The sequence below is a fragment of the Symsagittifera roscoffensis genome, chromosome 4 (assembly GCF_963678635.1).
Source record: "Symsagittifera roscoffensis chromosome 4, txSymRosc1.1, whole genome shotgun sequence".
Taxonomy (NCBI): domain Eukaryota; kingdom Metazoa; phylum Xenacoelomorpha; order Acoela; family Convolutidae; genus Symsagittifera; species Symsagittifera roscoffensis.
In genome coordinates, this window is record NC_087065.1 from 37,485,055 (window position 1) to 37,498,708 (window position 13,654).

At 37.8% G+C, this 13,654-nt stretch overlaps 4 protein-coding genes across 5 annotated transcripts in view; 3 read left to right on the forward strand and 1 right to left on the reverse strand.

The window, feature by feature from the left end:
* Nucleotides 1-13,654, forward strand: part of LOC134843621 (kinesin heavy chain-like) — a 405,881-nt gene that overhangs the window by 288,010 nt on the left and 104,217 nt on the right. The window lies entirely within an intron of this gene.
* LOC134843556 (general transcription factor IIH subunit 4-like) lies at nt 1,877-4,458 on the forward strand. Its single transcript, XM_063859675.1, has 3 exons — nt 1,877-3,045; nt 3,242-3,427; nt 4,273-4,458. The coding sequence occupies exons 1-3, from the start codon at nt 1,900-1,902 to the stop codon at nt 4,435-4,437; spliced, it is 1,497 nt and encodes a 498-aa protein (XP_063715745.1). The 5' UTR covers nt 1,877-1,899; the 3' UTR covers nt 4,438-4,458.
* On the forward strand, nt 4,594-9,055 carry LOC134843557 (tyrosine--tRNA ligase-like). Its single transcript, XM_063859676.1, has 3 exons — nt 4,594-5,279; nt 5,527-6,054; nt 8,724-9,055. The coding sequence occupies exons 1-3, from the start codon at nt 4,595-4,597 to the stop codon at nt 8,876-8,878; spliced, it is 1,368 nt and encodes a 455-aa protein (XP_063715746.1). The 5' UTR covers nt 4,594; the 3' UTR covers nt 8,879-9,055.
* On the reverse strand, nt 9,070-13,528 carry LOC134843555 (probable cyclin-dependent serine/threonine-protein kinase DDB_G0292550). The gene is made up of 2 exons (XM_063859674.1): nt 12,501-13,528; nt 9,070-11,656 (listed from the first exon to the last, which is right to left on the reverse strand). The coding sequence occupies exons 1-2, from the start codon at nt 12,736-12,738 to the stop codon at nt 9,126-9,128; spliced, it is 2,769 nt and encodes a 922-aa protein (XP_063715744.1). The 5' UTR covers nt 12,739-13,528; the 3' UTR covers nt 9,070-9,125.

Below are 13,654 nucleotides of genomic sequence, written 5' to 3' on the forward strand. Positions count from 1 at the left end.
TTTAACGGTACTACAACTTTAAAATTATCTTTATTGATTTTAAAATTACACTCTTGCGCTTTAAAGTCGCCCAGACGCTTGACAAAATTATTGGTTTATTAAAAAAAAACTGGTCTGACTTAAATGCTATTAGATATCCATTCCAGCGTTGCAATCGTAGCCCGAGAAAACGATCCAAATCCTTAAAGTTTTTGGTTTTTTCAAAAATCCCAAAATTTTCATTGAATTTTTTTTTGCTAAACTGATTTCTTGAAAATGTAGCATCATTTAGATCTGTCGGTGATGATATCATTGCGCATTCTACTGGTCTGAATAAAGTTACTAAAAATGAGCGCTCCAATTCGAGTTTTATTGTTTTTTTTTCTTTTTCTTTTTTTATACTTGACGGGTAGACCATCATGAGGCGCTCATTGCACCTTTAGTCTATCATATTCAGTTTCATTTAATTAAATGTGTTGATATTCAAATTTATTTCAAAATGAATTTAAATGTTTTTTGGTAGAATTTTTGGGCTCTTTTCCAGTCCCCCCTTCAAAATACCGAGTTTTATGTTTGATTTACGTGTTATTACGGCTAAGCAAGTGATGTTACGCTGTAAAGTATGAAGAACAAATCTGTTCAGAATTGTCGATTTGTTCACCACGCCAAATTTCATTGCATTATGACAACGTTAAATAGACTTTTCAAAATTGAATTTGAAAGGGGGGAAACTGGAAAAGAGCCAATTTTTGCTTTAATATGATACTGGATATATAAATTTTTTCTTTCTTTCTCAAAAAAAATATCAAACATGTTTTCTTTGGTTTATTTTTATTCTAAATGACTGTGGTATGACATTTATTCCAGCTTTTGAATCGATTTAAGTGCAAGCGACATTTTTGCGGGATTGAGGAAGAGGAATCATCTATTCTTGGTACGATGAACATGGTGGTATCGAACCCACCAATCATCTGTTATTTTTTAGTTAACCAGCCCGAAGATTAATTATTTAAGGTTAACGAAGCTATGGCGATCTTAGCAGAGTTCACTTTCTAAATAGCAGCGCACGTGCGTTTTGAACCCACAATCATTTGATTGCTGAGCACCATCAGTACCGATGCGCCACGATGGACGGAGTTTATGAACTGAACCAAATCTTTTGAAAAAATAGAATTATTTTATCTTGTGCCCGCTAAAAATATAACGGATTTTTTCAAAATTCCCTTCGAAGATTCTTTAACCGAAATTGCCTGGCACAATCGGTGATTCCCTGTGATTTAGATTTGGTGTGTTTGATTACTGGCGTGGACGTGTGAAACATTAGCTATTTTGGGGCTCGGTGTTGATGAAAGTAGGGAATTGTCCTTTATTCAAGCCATAGCTCTTCTTGACAATTTGTTGAGTTGTCAATTGATATTAATTCACTTCAATTGCATCTACCAAGTGGAAGGCAAATTATAATCTACTCTAGCAAAAGTGCAAATGAAACAATGGTCAAGAGTTTTAGTTTCCAACGGTCTTTCAAAGAAAATAACTAGCATGAGATAAACGAGCCGCGAACGTTTTCCAGGCGTATGTAAGCTCATCTAGGCAATGATTCAAACCTGACTAACGGAAAAGTTAAGATAGCTTTTGTCAAAGCATACCATTTCTTTCATGTGGAGTTATTACCAAAATTACTAATGAATTCATAATCGATTCGTTGGGAAGTTTCGTTAGGGCTCTTGATTTTGGTAAGATAACTCACATTCTACCGAATGTTGGAAGCAATATTTCATCATGAATTTTGTTACTAACGTTAAACGGAGAAAAATGTTGGATGAACAAATTAGACGGGCGATTTTGAAGCCATGATAAGTTTTGGTGGGCTTTATTTTGTTCATTAATAAATAACTTATTGTTCAGTGTTCTTCAGAAAATATGAGAGTGAAAGCAGCGGATCTTCAAATTCGCTCTCTTCTGGATTTGTTCCAGTCTTTGACCAGTACTGTCTTATCCTCTTTGTACAGTCAGCCTGCGGTTTGTCTAATTGTGCTTAGAGAATTATCTCTAGAGGAGCAGACTGTTGTGATGAGATTACTGTTTGTGGATCAGTCCTTCTCAGAAGCAGGAATCAACGCTTGGTTCACCTCAGTGTCAGGAGTAGATCTGTCACGTTTGAAGAGACTGAAGTTGTTTTTCGACAGCAAATCGTCCGTGACGCCAACTGTTATAATGAACGAAGACTTTCGAATTAGTTTGAAATCAGCCGTTGGCGGAATGGGGGCTCCCTGGGATCTGCCAGTGCTGGAACCGGATCCCAAGATACCCCAAAGAAGTGCAGCAAATTTGACAACATATGCAACGGAAAGATGGGAAGCGTTGCTGCAGTTCATGGTCGGTTCAGAAGGGAGTCGAGAAAAACTAAGCGATGAAACGATAGGAATTTTAAAATCTTGTGGACTGATTGAATTGGACTTGACAGAATCCTCCAAACCTGCTTTGACTGCGAGTGGTTTCCAGTTTCTGCTTCAAGAGACGTCGGCCCAAGTGTGGTACTTTCTGTCCCAGTACTTCCTTCGACTAAACGCCAGAGATCCAGAGAGGCTGATTGAGGTTATGACTTTTCTCCTTCAGATGTCTCAAGCGGTTTTTGGCAGAGAGTACTCCAGCGACAATTTGTCCGAAACAGTGATGAATTTTGTCCAGTTTTTAAGAGAACTTGGACTAGTTTACATGCGTAAAAGACGCGATGGCCGATTTTATCCTACAAACCTTGCGATATCATTCATTAAAGGATCCCAAGCGTCTGTTTCTCTTGGAAATCAAAAAGACATTTCGCAGTATTTTCGAGAAAACAAACGCAACAAAGATGGTTTCATAGTGGTGGAATCTAACTTCAGGATTTACGCATACACTGATTCAGATCTGCATGCGGCGCTCATCGCGATGTTTAGCACAATCTCTTACCGATTTCCAGGCTGTATTTGTTGTGTGATCACGCGGGAAAGTATCAGAGAGTCACTACTAATGGGCATATCGGCCGACAAGATCTTACACTACCTTCTATCACACCTACATCCGCAGGTGAATTTTCAATTTTCTTTCCTCTATCTTCTGTTAAACTATTTTGGGGAGTTTGTAGATTTTTTTCTTGGCCGTGCAATTGGTATTCATGTACGTGCTGTGCTTATTTAAGAAAGAGGCTCGGCTCGAGTTGTGTTTGAAGACTGGTTCCGAGAATATGTTTGTTGATTTATATTTGAGCTAAGTTTGTTTGCAGGCTGGCAATTCTGTGTTTCCCCCGACAGTGGTGGACCAACTGTATCTGTGGGAGATGGAGACTGGGAAGATGAGTTTTTCAGACGGAGTTCTCTACAGTAACTTCCTCTCACATGCACAGTTCGACTTCCTACACGAATTCGCCACCACTCTCAATCCTCCAAATGCTGCTGCTGCTGAAAATAAGGTAAGATGAAATTTCATTTTTTCTTCAGAAAGAAACAAAGAGTGAGATTTTATTTTTTGAAACGTAGAATTATGATAAAATATCCAAAGATTATCAAGTTTATGCAAGTTTTTCTAGTTTTCATCCAGCAACGTGTATTCAAACGAAGAGGGTAGATTAATGCCATTTTAAATGACCATTGAAGGTGTACCCTGCATTTAGTTATTTTAAAGCAATTCAGAAAAATCATAGTAACCTCGATATCCTCGAAATATTCTACAATATTTTGCTGCAGGAGCAGATCTAGGATTTTAGCGAGGGGATTTTCAAAATCAGTTTCAAATGAAATAAATTTTCAAATAAAGTTCCTTTGGTCATTTGTTGGGTTGTTTTGACCAAAAATTGCTTTTTTGAAGCGCGCTTCTTAAAATGATTATATATTGGAAAAAATTTGGCGTCGGTTGGTCGAAAATGATGTCGAAAAATAGGGAGCCTTTGGATGGTGAAGGCTAGGGGGTAAATCCCGGAGAGAAAGGCGTCAGTCCTATGTCCTACCCCCCCCCCCCCCCCCCCACCCCCACACAAATCTCACCTTGGTGAGTTGCAGGTTTAGTGCGCTCAGCAAGTTGAAGCTTTTCTGGAAAACCGTTGAAAATCATTGCACCAATTTGGTGTATTTTTATGGTCCAAAAAGGTAGCTCGGATGACCGTCTGTTTTAATGACTGCAAAGAAATGCTCTTGGCGATTAAGAAGCAAAGCATGTTGTAACACAAATTTCAGTCGTTCAGTCATTTTTCATGCTGCTGTAGTTCAAACACGTTTTAATTAAACGCTGTATTAAACTTTTTTTTCTGCTCGTATTTAGACTGAGTCTTCTTCTGATGCGGCAGTGGCTGGCCTTCCGAGTGGAGATGCGAAGGGTGGTGTGTTGTATGCAAACACCAGTCGCAGGATGATGGTAGTCGATGAAGCGAGCCACGAACCAGTGAAGAAGCACTGGAAAGCAAACAAGGCTCGCTTTGACGCTTGACTGAAATACTTCTTCTTTTCATTGTTTACTGTTATGATTCGCTTGGCTCGTTCAAAAACATTGTCAAATTTCTTCGAAAAAGAAAGAAGAAATGATAATTGACTTATGTTTTTTGCCCTGCCAATCATGAAGGATCTTGATTTCTCTTTCAGATGAAATGTATCTGAAGTCATTCCGTTGCATTTTGAGAACACCTCACTTTTATGCACCTACATGTAAACGATGTATGTTTTCGAGTCGTCTGGCAGCGTTGAAGTCCAGAAACCTGTTTTCCCAGCAGTTGCCGGATCCATTAACTCCAGATTTGGTGTCAGATTTGGATTCATCCCAGAAATGGTCAATCTACTGTGGCATAGACCCAACTGGCCCTTCGCTTCATTTAGGCCATCTGTTTCCGTTGATGGCTCTTTTCCATCTGAGAAGACTTGGCTACCCGGTTATTGTTTTGATAGGTGGCGCCACTGCTAAAATAGGCGATCCGAGTGATAAAAAGGACGAACGCGAGAAGCTCTCAGTTGACTACTTAACTGCAAACGCAGAGAAATTGGAGCGACAAATAGTTCATCTGGACGAGCGATTTAAAAGCCAAATGCAGATGGAAAGCTATGGCGAATTGAGAATTGTGAATAATCTGGAATGGTACGACAATGAAAATTTAGTTCCCTTTCTGTCTCAGCATGCCCGATTCATGAGCGTGAGTCACATGCTTTCACTCAGTTTCGTGAAAGATCGACTGAATAGTGGAGCCAGGTTGAATCTTGCAGAGTTTTTCTACCAGTTCCTGCAGGCCTTCGACTTCCAACAGCTCTATGAGAGATACAACTGCAGAGCACAAGTAGGAGGTGTTAATTTACAAAATTTCCGCTTTATACCAAAAAGTTGAAAGCTGCAGAATTCAAAAAAATAAACACCACGGACTCCACAAAATTTTACAAACCATGGATCTTAGAAACAATCACTGGTTTGGAGTTGCTGAAAACTTCTTATGAACAGAAAACAGGAGAATTCAGTGCATATCAGATTACTAAAATGAGTTTCCGTCCAGCTGTTTTGCTACTTCTTTTGCTGAACTTTTTTCTGTCTTTTCAGGATCAGATCAGTGGGGAAATATGCTGGGAGGCTATGAGTTTTTAAAATCTTCAAAAGGAATCCGAACTCTATCTCTGACAACCCCTCTTCTTCTTTCGGGAGCATCTAAAATGGGCAAAACTAGCTCATCAGTCTCGTCCAAAATTTGGCTTGACAAAAATTTAACCTCGCCTTACGCTCTCTATCAGTATTTTTTGCAGCGAAGTGACTCCGAGTCGCCTCAGATGGCAAATTCTTTAACTTTTTTGGACGATAAAGAACTGCAAGACATTTTAAATAGCACAGATGTGAGATCGGTTCAGAAATGTTTGGCCAAAAAGGTGGTCCAGTTTGTTCACGGTGAAAAAGATTTAAGAGATGCCGAGTCAGTGACGTCCTTGTTGCATTCGAAGAAACCATCTTTGGACGATGTCGATGAGAAGTGTTTGAAAGATGTGTTGAAAAATGCAGAGATTGTGTCAGTATCAAGAGACCTTTCGATTGTTGAATGTCTCAGCAGAACTAGTTTTTTCACAGCGATTGAGGCAAGTTTGATATTTTGTTCCATCTTTCGACGTGTAACTCGCAATGAACACAGTTGTTAGCTCGTGTGGTTTCTTTCTTTCTACAAAAACTTCGATGCACTTGCTCGTTTTTTTTTAAAATTTTTGGTCTAGGAGGTTCACTTCTCTCATTCCTTTTTCAAGCGGAGCGCCTTTTACGCATTGTTTTGAAACAAATTTAAAATGTCATTTCAATCGTAAAGATGCCAAAAATTCATTTTGAAAGGTCTAATTTGAAATGGTGATTTGTAAAATTGTTAATATTCGAATGGCAATTGAATCTAGATTTTTGCTTAATGTTTCTGTGAAACCTTCAATATCGAGTCCCACACACTGTGTTTTGCTAAATCAATTCATTTGGGAATTATTATTAACTTTTGCCAGAGCGGGAACTAGACTTCTTTCCCGTAAACAACTTTTCTTACTGGTAAGACGGTAAGTACAGGTAACACTGTAAGAAATTGTGAAATTGCTTTTTATAGTGAACTTTAGCAACTTCGAGACTTCCCACTTGGCTTAATTCTGTTGTTCGACTCCTGACCGGATCCTATTTTTTTGAGTATATATAAAATTGAAAATTTTCCGGAAAAAGTTTGAATCGTACTTTCGATTGTCTGCTTATTTTTTTGTCGGCTTTGTTGTCAAACCTGGTAAATATTTTGTGCTGCCAGTAATTTTCATCGTAGATGCAATTGTTTTTGATTTACTCTTGTAATTTGTAAAAAAATAATAGCCCCGACGTTGTATATTTTCCGTGGTTTTCCTTTTTTTTTCGCTGAAAAATTTTAGTCGGCATGAATGTTTTCGACTTGTTTATCATTTCAATTGCTTTGTTTTGTGTCGCTTCAAATGGAAAAATTGATAATTTTTTTTTAAAATCAGGTAGTTTGGGTTGCAAAATTTAAAATTTAATTGTTGGAGATTTTTTTGGCTCAATGGGCGTCTACCCACTTTTGCCGGCTTAGTAGCTGGGCGGTAAAGCTAAAAGTTTTTTAAATTTTTAAAGGTTGTGTATTCTGAATTTTTTGCCCTTTTATGGTCGATTCTTGAAATGATACTAAATATCGCCTGCAACTAATTAACACTTTCGGCTAATTGTCGCCGCTTGGTCAAATTGAAGCTTTCTCTTTCTCTGGCTCCATTTCTTTGAGCTCAAATTTTTCGGGTTAAATGCTACATAGTTTGCTTTCAAAAGATTCTGCGGTTTTTCTTTTCTCAATAGCCGCAATTTCTGGCTTCGTTTCTTTGAGCTCAAATTTTTCGGGTTAAATGCTACATAATTTGCTTTCAAAAGATTCTGCGGTTTTTCTTTTCTCAATAGCCGCAATTTCTGGCTTCGTTTCTTTGAGCTCAAATTTTTCGGTTTATATGCTACAAAATTTGCTTTCAAAAGATTCTGCGGTTCTTTTTTTCTCAATAGCCCGGCCATAAACATGGATTTCTTGCCCTAAAGTATTTTAATGAGTTTAACTTAGTATTTTCGGGTCTGTTTTTTTTCTATTTTTGGGATTTCTTTTAAAATTTAGATGCAGTTGAAAATCAGTTTCCTAAAATGGTATCCTGTGGGGTAAAAATTTTTTTTTGATAAACGCGTGTTTTAGTGCGAGCATTTTAGTAAGCATGTTTCATTCGCTTTATTAATTCGGTTTAATTGGTTCCTCTTTTATGACTCGTTACCAGAGTTCAAGGGCCCGAATCCGTTAGTCAGATAACTTTTTTGCAAGCTTTTGTAGACTTATCTTAGCAATTTTTTGCCTTTTTAATTACATTTTTTTGAAGTTTTGATTGTTTGCGAAGTGCAACTTTATCTCCGTGTAATAATTAATCTTGTAATTTCATCATTTGTCAGTGATTTTTAAATTTTATTGGGCCTCCTATTTTTTGCTTTGTCTAGGTCTATATTGGGTGAAAGTTGGCCAGATATATCGCGCGAGAGTTAGAACTTAAATTGAAAAAGTATTTTTTGTTGTTTTTTTTATAACAAATACGGCCCGTCCGACATGCTCAAACCGAGCACCAGAATTATCAAAATTCGGCCGGACGAAGCCTCGAGTCTTTTGGGGTTTTAAAAATGGAGAGTTGTTTTTGATATAGTAGAACCCGGTTTTGTGATCGGTGCTTTCTATCACATGGAGATCGTTTTTTGCAGCCTGTCGAATTCAAACAGTCGCAACCGATATCCATTTGCAAACAATTCGTTTCGTTGTTAAGAAAAGCTGAGCTTAGTGTCATATTACAAATTTCACTTTTTTCCAAAACCACGTAGCAAATAAGTGCTCATTTATGTGATGAGAATTTTGCAGTTATAGTATTAGGTCTGGTTTACTTCTGCTGCTTCGCATAATACCTTTGTATCTGGTTTATTAATGGCTAGTGTTTGACAATTATGAAGCGAAGGCGGTGCAGATGTTTGGACGCGAGACTTTTAATTTCGAATTTATGGTGTTCGATTCCGGCACGCAGCAGAATTTTTGTTGGTTTTACTTTCATTGTTTTGATCTTTATAGAGTTCACTTATACCGTTTTCTCGCTTGTGTTTGAAAAATGCAGCTTCATCTCTACTACATAAATAGTAGATTTTTGTGACAGATTTGACTTCAGTGGCAGAAAATGCAACCTTCACTTCATAAACCAAACATGATGTATTTTAGACAGCCGAAGACTTTTCGAAGAAAGGTGGCACAGTGAAGATCAATGGGGCCAAAATTTCATCTCATGAAGCACGAATTGAAGACGTGTGTTCATCGGATTATGCAGTTTTAGCTTTAGGCAAACACTACAGGGCTGTTTTACAGATCAAGCCAGCATGAGGTTATTAGTTCTGGATTTTAATGTGCCAGCTCTTAAAATATGAATACAGCGTTCCTTAAAATTATAAATGTTGGTACAAAATCACAGCTCAGTTTTAATTTACAGTTTGTTCTGTCTATTGCCTGTAATACTGATGTTATCTCTTGTTGAGCGTTATTTTTAATACAGAAGATGCTACTTGAAAATGTAATTGAAGTAAAAATAAATTCTGACTGAAATACAAATAGATTGTGAGTTGCTTTCGTGTTAAATAACAATTTGGGCAGTTTTGGCTATGACTAAATGGGTCCCGTTGGGATTCGAATCTTCTTCGGTGCTCATGGAACCCAACCCTGTGTCCGAGTCTGTCTCAGCTCGCCTCCTGAGAACCCTGTCTTGTTGTTGCAGAGGTTCTGATGATCTCAGTTCAGCCTGTTCGTTCAGTCCCCTATTTGGAAATGTTCGAAGCCGGCTTTTGTACATGGAGCTATCGGCGCTTCTAACTCGATCGCGAGGTGTGTTTTTGTACGGACTGAATTGCGGATTGAGATGGGGTGTAGAGTTGAAATTATCAACAGAGGGCTGGGATCCCAAGGGAACCCTAGGTGGTCGCCCAGCATAGCTTTGAGAGTTCTGCTCTTCTAACGACTTTCGCTCGTGGCAGTCAATTTCATATTCCAACCGTTGAATTCTCATTTTATGCTTGATGATATCTTGTTCGACTTGTGCAATTTGAGTTTCAACATTTTTAGATTCTTTGTCAATCAACTCGCTTTGCGACTTGGACTGTTCTAATTCGTTATTTAGCATACAAAGACATTTGCGGTTTCGATAAACTATTTTGCATTTTGGACAGGTTAACTTTTTCCTTCTTTCATTGATCTCATTTTGAAGCCTTGATTCTAAAAGTTTCTGGTTCAAAATTTGGTCAGTAACCTTTTTAGATTTCTCGTAATACCGTTTGATCTCCTTTTGCAGCGTAGACGAATCGTGCTTTTTATCTTTTCGTAGCGGCGAGTTGCTAAGTCCTCGTTGCTTTGAAGATTTTAAATGTGGGCTTTCGGTTCGTGTAGAATCTTGGGATGAGTTGTTCTTTTCCCGGAAGTTGTCGCGTAAACTGTCTTCGGCGAAACTAGTCTGAGCTAAATAGAATAACTGCTTCTCAACGTTGTCAATTCGTTCTTGGAGGCTGGATAATTCAGTGCATTGCATCCCAACGTTTTTCTTGCACCTTTCTAATTCCAATTTCTCTTCTAGGTCTCTGCCTATAACTTCCTTGGGCGTCAATGGTAAAGCAGGTTGGTTTGAATATGGTACTACAGACTTACCGTTGTTTCTTTGCTCACGTTGTTTTTGCAAAAGAGAATTTTTTCTCCGCTTTGGTAATGGTTTTGGAGAATGGTTTGTTACGCGCGTCGGTGAAGCTAATACTGTTTGCTGATAATGATAGATTTCCTTTCTAATGGAAGCGATATTAGGTGAGCTTAAATCGATGTGCTTTTGGTGTTGATTTTGGCTTGATGAGCACAATGAATGATTAGAGAAATGTGCTTCCTGTTTTTTGTCTTGGCTTTTATTAAAATCCATCATCCTTGTTTGCTCGTCACGCGTGTTGGTTCTGTCGTCCAACCTGTGACTGCCGACCGATGGATTGATATTGTCTTTGATTTCTCTCAGAGTGTCTTCAGATTGATGTATGATTTGTTTATTGATTGAATTCTTAACAACTGCACTGCCTTTTGCTGCGCTATCAGATTTTAAAGTATAATTTTTGTCATTCAAATAATTACTTGCATCCTTTGTGTTCAAATAATCGCTATTAATTTTAGTGTGTTTTGAATCTGGAGCTGTTAAATTGTCATTTGTTCTGTTTTTTAATGTTCCATTACTGTAATTAAAATCGTCAATAAGATCAACTAAGTCGTTTGCGGAATGCACGCGTTGACGCCTGACGCCTCCTAACTTATGATCGGTGTCTTGAAACTGAGATAATTTAGATTGAAAGTGAGGCTGTTGGAATATTTTTTCGGTTTCTTCGGCAAGAAGATTTCTGAAACTCAGAGACTTCGCAATGGAAAAATCTCTTTCGGGAGATTTTGAATTTCGTGAAGCGATACGTTCGTTCGCTTGACTAGTCGCGTTGTTTTGATGTCCAGAATTGAACTCGAAGTCTTCTGGTTTGAAGTCAACTAGTGTATCGAGAGACCTCCTTCTACTAGTTTCTAAACTCCGACTATGTCGGCTCCGTATTCGTTGGTTTCTTGTTCTTCTATTGTTGCTATTTTTATTATTGCTCTTTTCTCTGTCAGCGGAACCGTCTCTACTTTGTTTAGATGACCGTTTGGTGTACTGTTGCAACTGACGTATTGACTGAATTTGTGCCTCCGGCGAATAGTTTGACTGTTTTTGTCCGTAGTTTTGGTCAATATTTATGTATTTATTTCCACTAACTGGCTGTGAAATAACTTGTGAAAATGTTTCATGTGGCGAACTGGTTTCAGATAAATTTCTGTCTCGTGACCGAGACCGCTTGAAACGCTGTTTTCTGCTCTCAACTGGAGAACTTTCTTCAGACGTATTTCTGTTGCCGCCAACGCTGCTGCTTAAGTAAAATGTCCCTGCTCTGTTTTTTATTGTACCATTGTTAGAGTTATTATTCCCCCCGCCACTATTCCAAGATATATTAGAATTTCCATATCTGCTGCTGTTGGTGGTCGAAGTATTATGAATTTTTTGCATGTGGAAAGTAACTCCTTTTTGTTGGCATTTTTTAAACTCGTTCAGAATTTTCACGTGGCCTGAAATACAAATTAGCTGATATACAGTTCCATAAAGTCTGGGATTATTGAATAATTTAGATGAATTTTTGTTCTTACAGCATCAACTTAAGTCACTTTCCGATCCTTTTATTCATATGCAGCTGGTATATCAATTTGTTGTCAGGAGTTGTTTTTTTTTTACTTCAAGTGCAACTCTTATAGCAAATTGTTTGCAAGTAGAATGTACTTTTATTTCTACTAGGGGTGGATTTCGGGGCGGGGAGATCCTAGGGGATTGAAGCCTTCACCACCCGAAGGAGTCACCTTTGGTACTATTTGTGGCATCCATATTCGGCCGAACTTCCGAACCTAACATTTTTCAAAAGCGATTATGCTTATTTTGAGAGGGCAGTGCGCAACAAAAAAGTCTAGACAAAAAATCGGAATTGGTTATTTTGCCCTGAGTTTTTTTTTCAAAATTTTCTGAGGCACAGAAATTTCTTGGCCATAATATTGTCTTTATAAGGTTTTGGCCGACTTTGGAACGCATTTTGGTCGACCTAAAAGTATGAAAAATTTTTTTGAAACCCCTTCAAGTTTTTGTTAAATCAGGATAATTGGTTTTGTCAAGAAGAATGTTTGCGTGTACGTGAAACCAATATGAAGCAACGACCAATTTCAGAGTTTTACCAATATGGAATCAGGTTTTTCTGATTGGGCTTCTAGAAAATCCTCTTATAAAGTTTTCCAAATGAGTCATTATGGATGAACCCTAAATGTAAGATCAGTAAATCATAGTTAGGGAATTGACCATGAAGGCAATTGGGATTTTAGTTATTGATCAAAGTATCGTCGGGCTTTGATTTTTGTAAATAAAACATACTCTGCAGCTGTCTGTTATACTCTGGCCATCTCTGGTAAATCGTGTGTTCTTGGATGGTCTTCACATTCGCTATCTTGGAGTGCTTAAGAAGAGAGTGTACAACATCCAAACAAGTAGTGCTCTCGCTAACTCCCGAAATGGACTTCTCTTTGTCTCCCACCCAGATTCGAACCTCGTCCGGCCGAGGCAAACTACGCGAGGATCCACTACTTTTTTCAATATTTCCATCCATTATCATATGTCCATAAAATGCGTTGAAAGTGTGAATGTGTCAGGAAAGTCTATAGTCACTTTTGGGGTTCTGAAAATTTGGCTAATTGTGAATAAATAATTTTGGCTTCGAAAACTTGCGTCAATTTTAAATAAGCTGCAATGTTACAGACGTCAATTCTTTGATAATGTGACAAGTGTTTGAATTTAACTTAGAGAAATGAACGAGAAAAGAAGCAAAAAATGAATTCTGTAATTTTTTGACAGCTCCCAGCTTGAGGTCATGAATAGAAATGACCAGGTTAAATTTTAAGATTGTTTATGCGACCTGTCGATTCTAGATTCTAACATAAACGTTTAATGTGAGAATCGATCTTGTGTCTCGGGGCTTTGTAGGTCAAACTATTTGTACAACCGGGCTCAGTCAAGAGTTTGTTTTCAAAAGTCGCCTGTAAGTATAAGCATAAGAAGTAAAAATTCCTTTGCTTCAAGCTATTTAATTCTGAAGCGAATTTCGAAGAAGTTTTGACTAAAGCTGGAGAATTGTTTCTAAGATGTGTAATGGTTTGATACAGGATAAATGTGGGAAAAGATATAATAGTTAAAAACGTAGTTCGAAATTGACGGTTACTAAATTCAAGATTAGCCAGGTGGAATTTTAAATACAATACCATGTGATACAAGCGACTTAGATACTGTCTGTAACGTAATAGTTCGTTGAGACATCTATGTATATTGTTTTTGTATTTTGTTTGGTACAAATGCTTAAGGTGGTAAGTAACAACTAGTTAAAAACGTGCATTGAAAGTATTGAACTGTCAAACACTTTCATTAGCTCGAATGTTTTTGAATTGTCCACACAATAGTTGACTGTTTTCAAAGTTACGATTTTTCGATTTTGCATGACGTTTAAAGCGGGTGTAGATTCAGCAGAACAAAGCGAT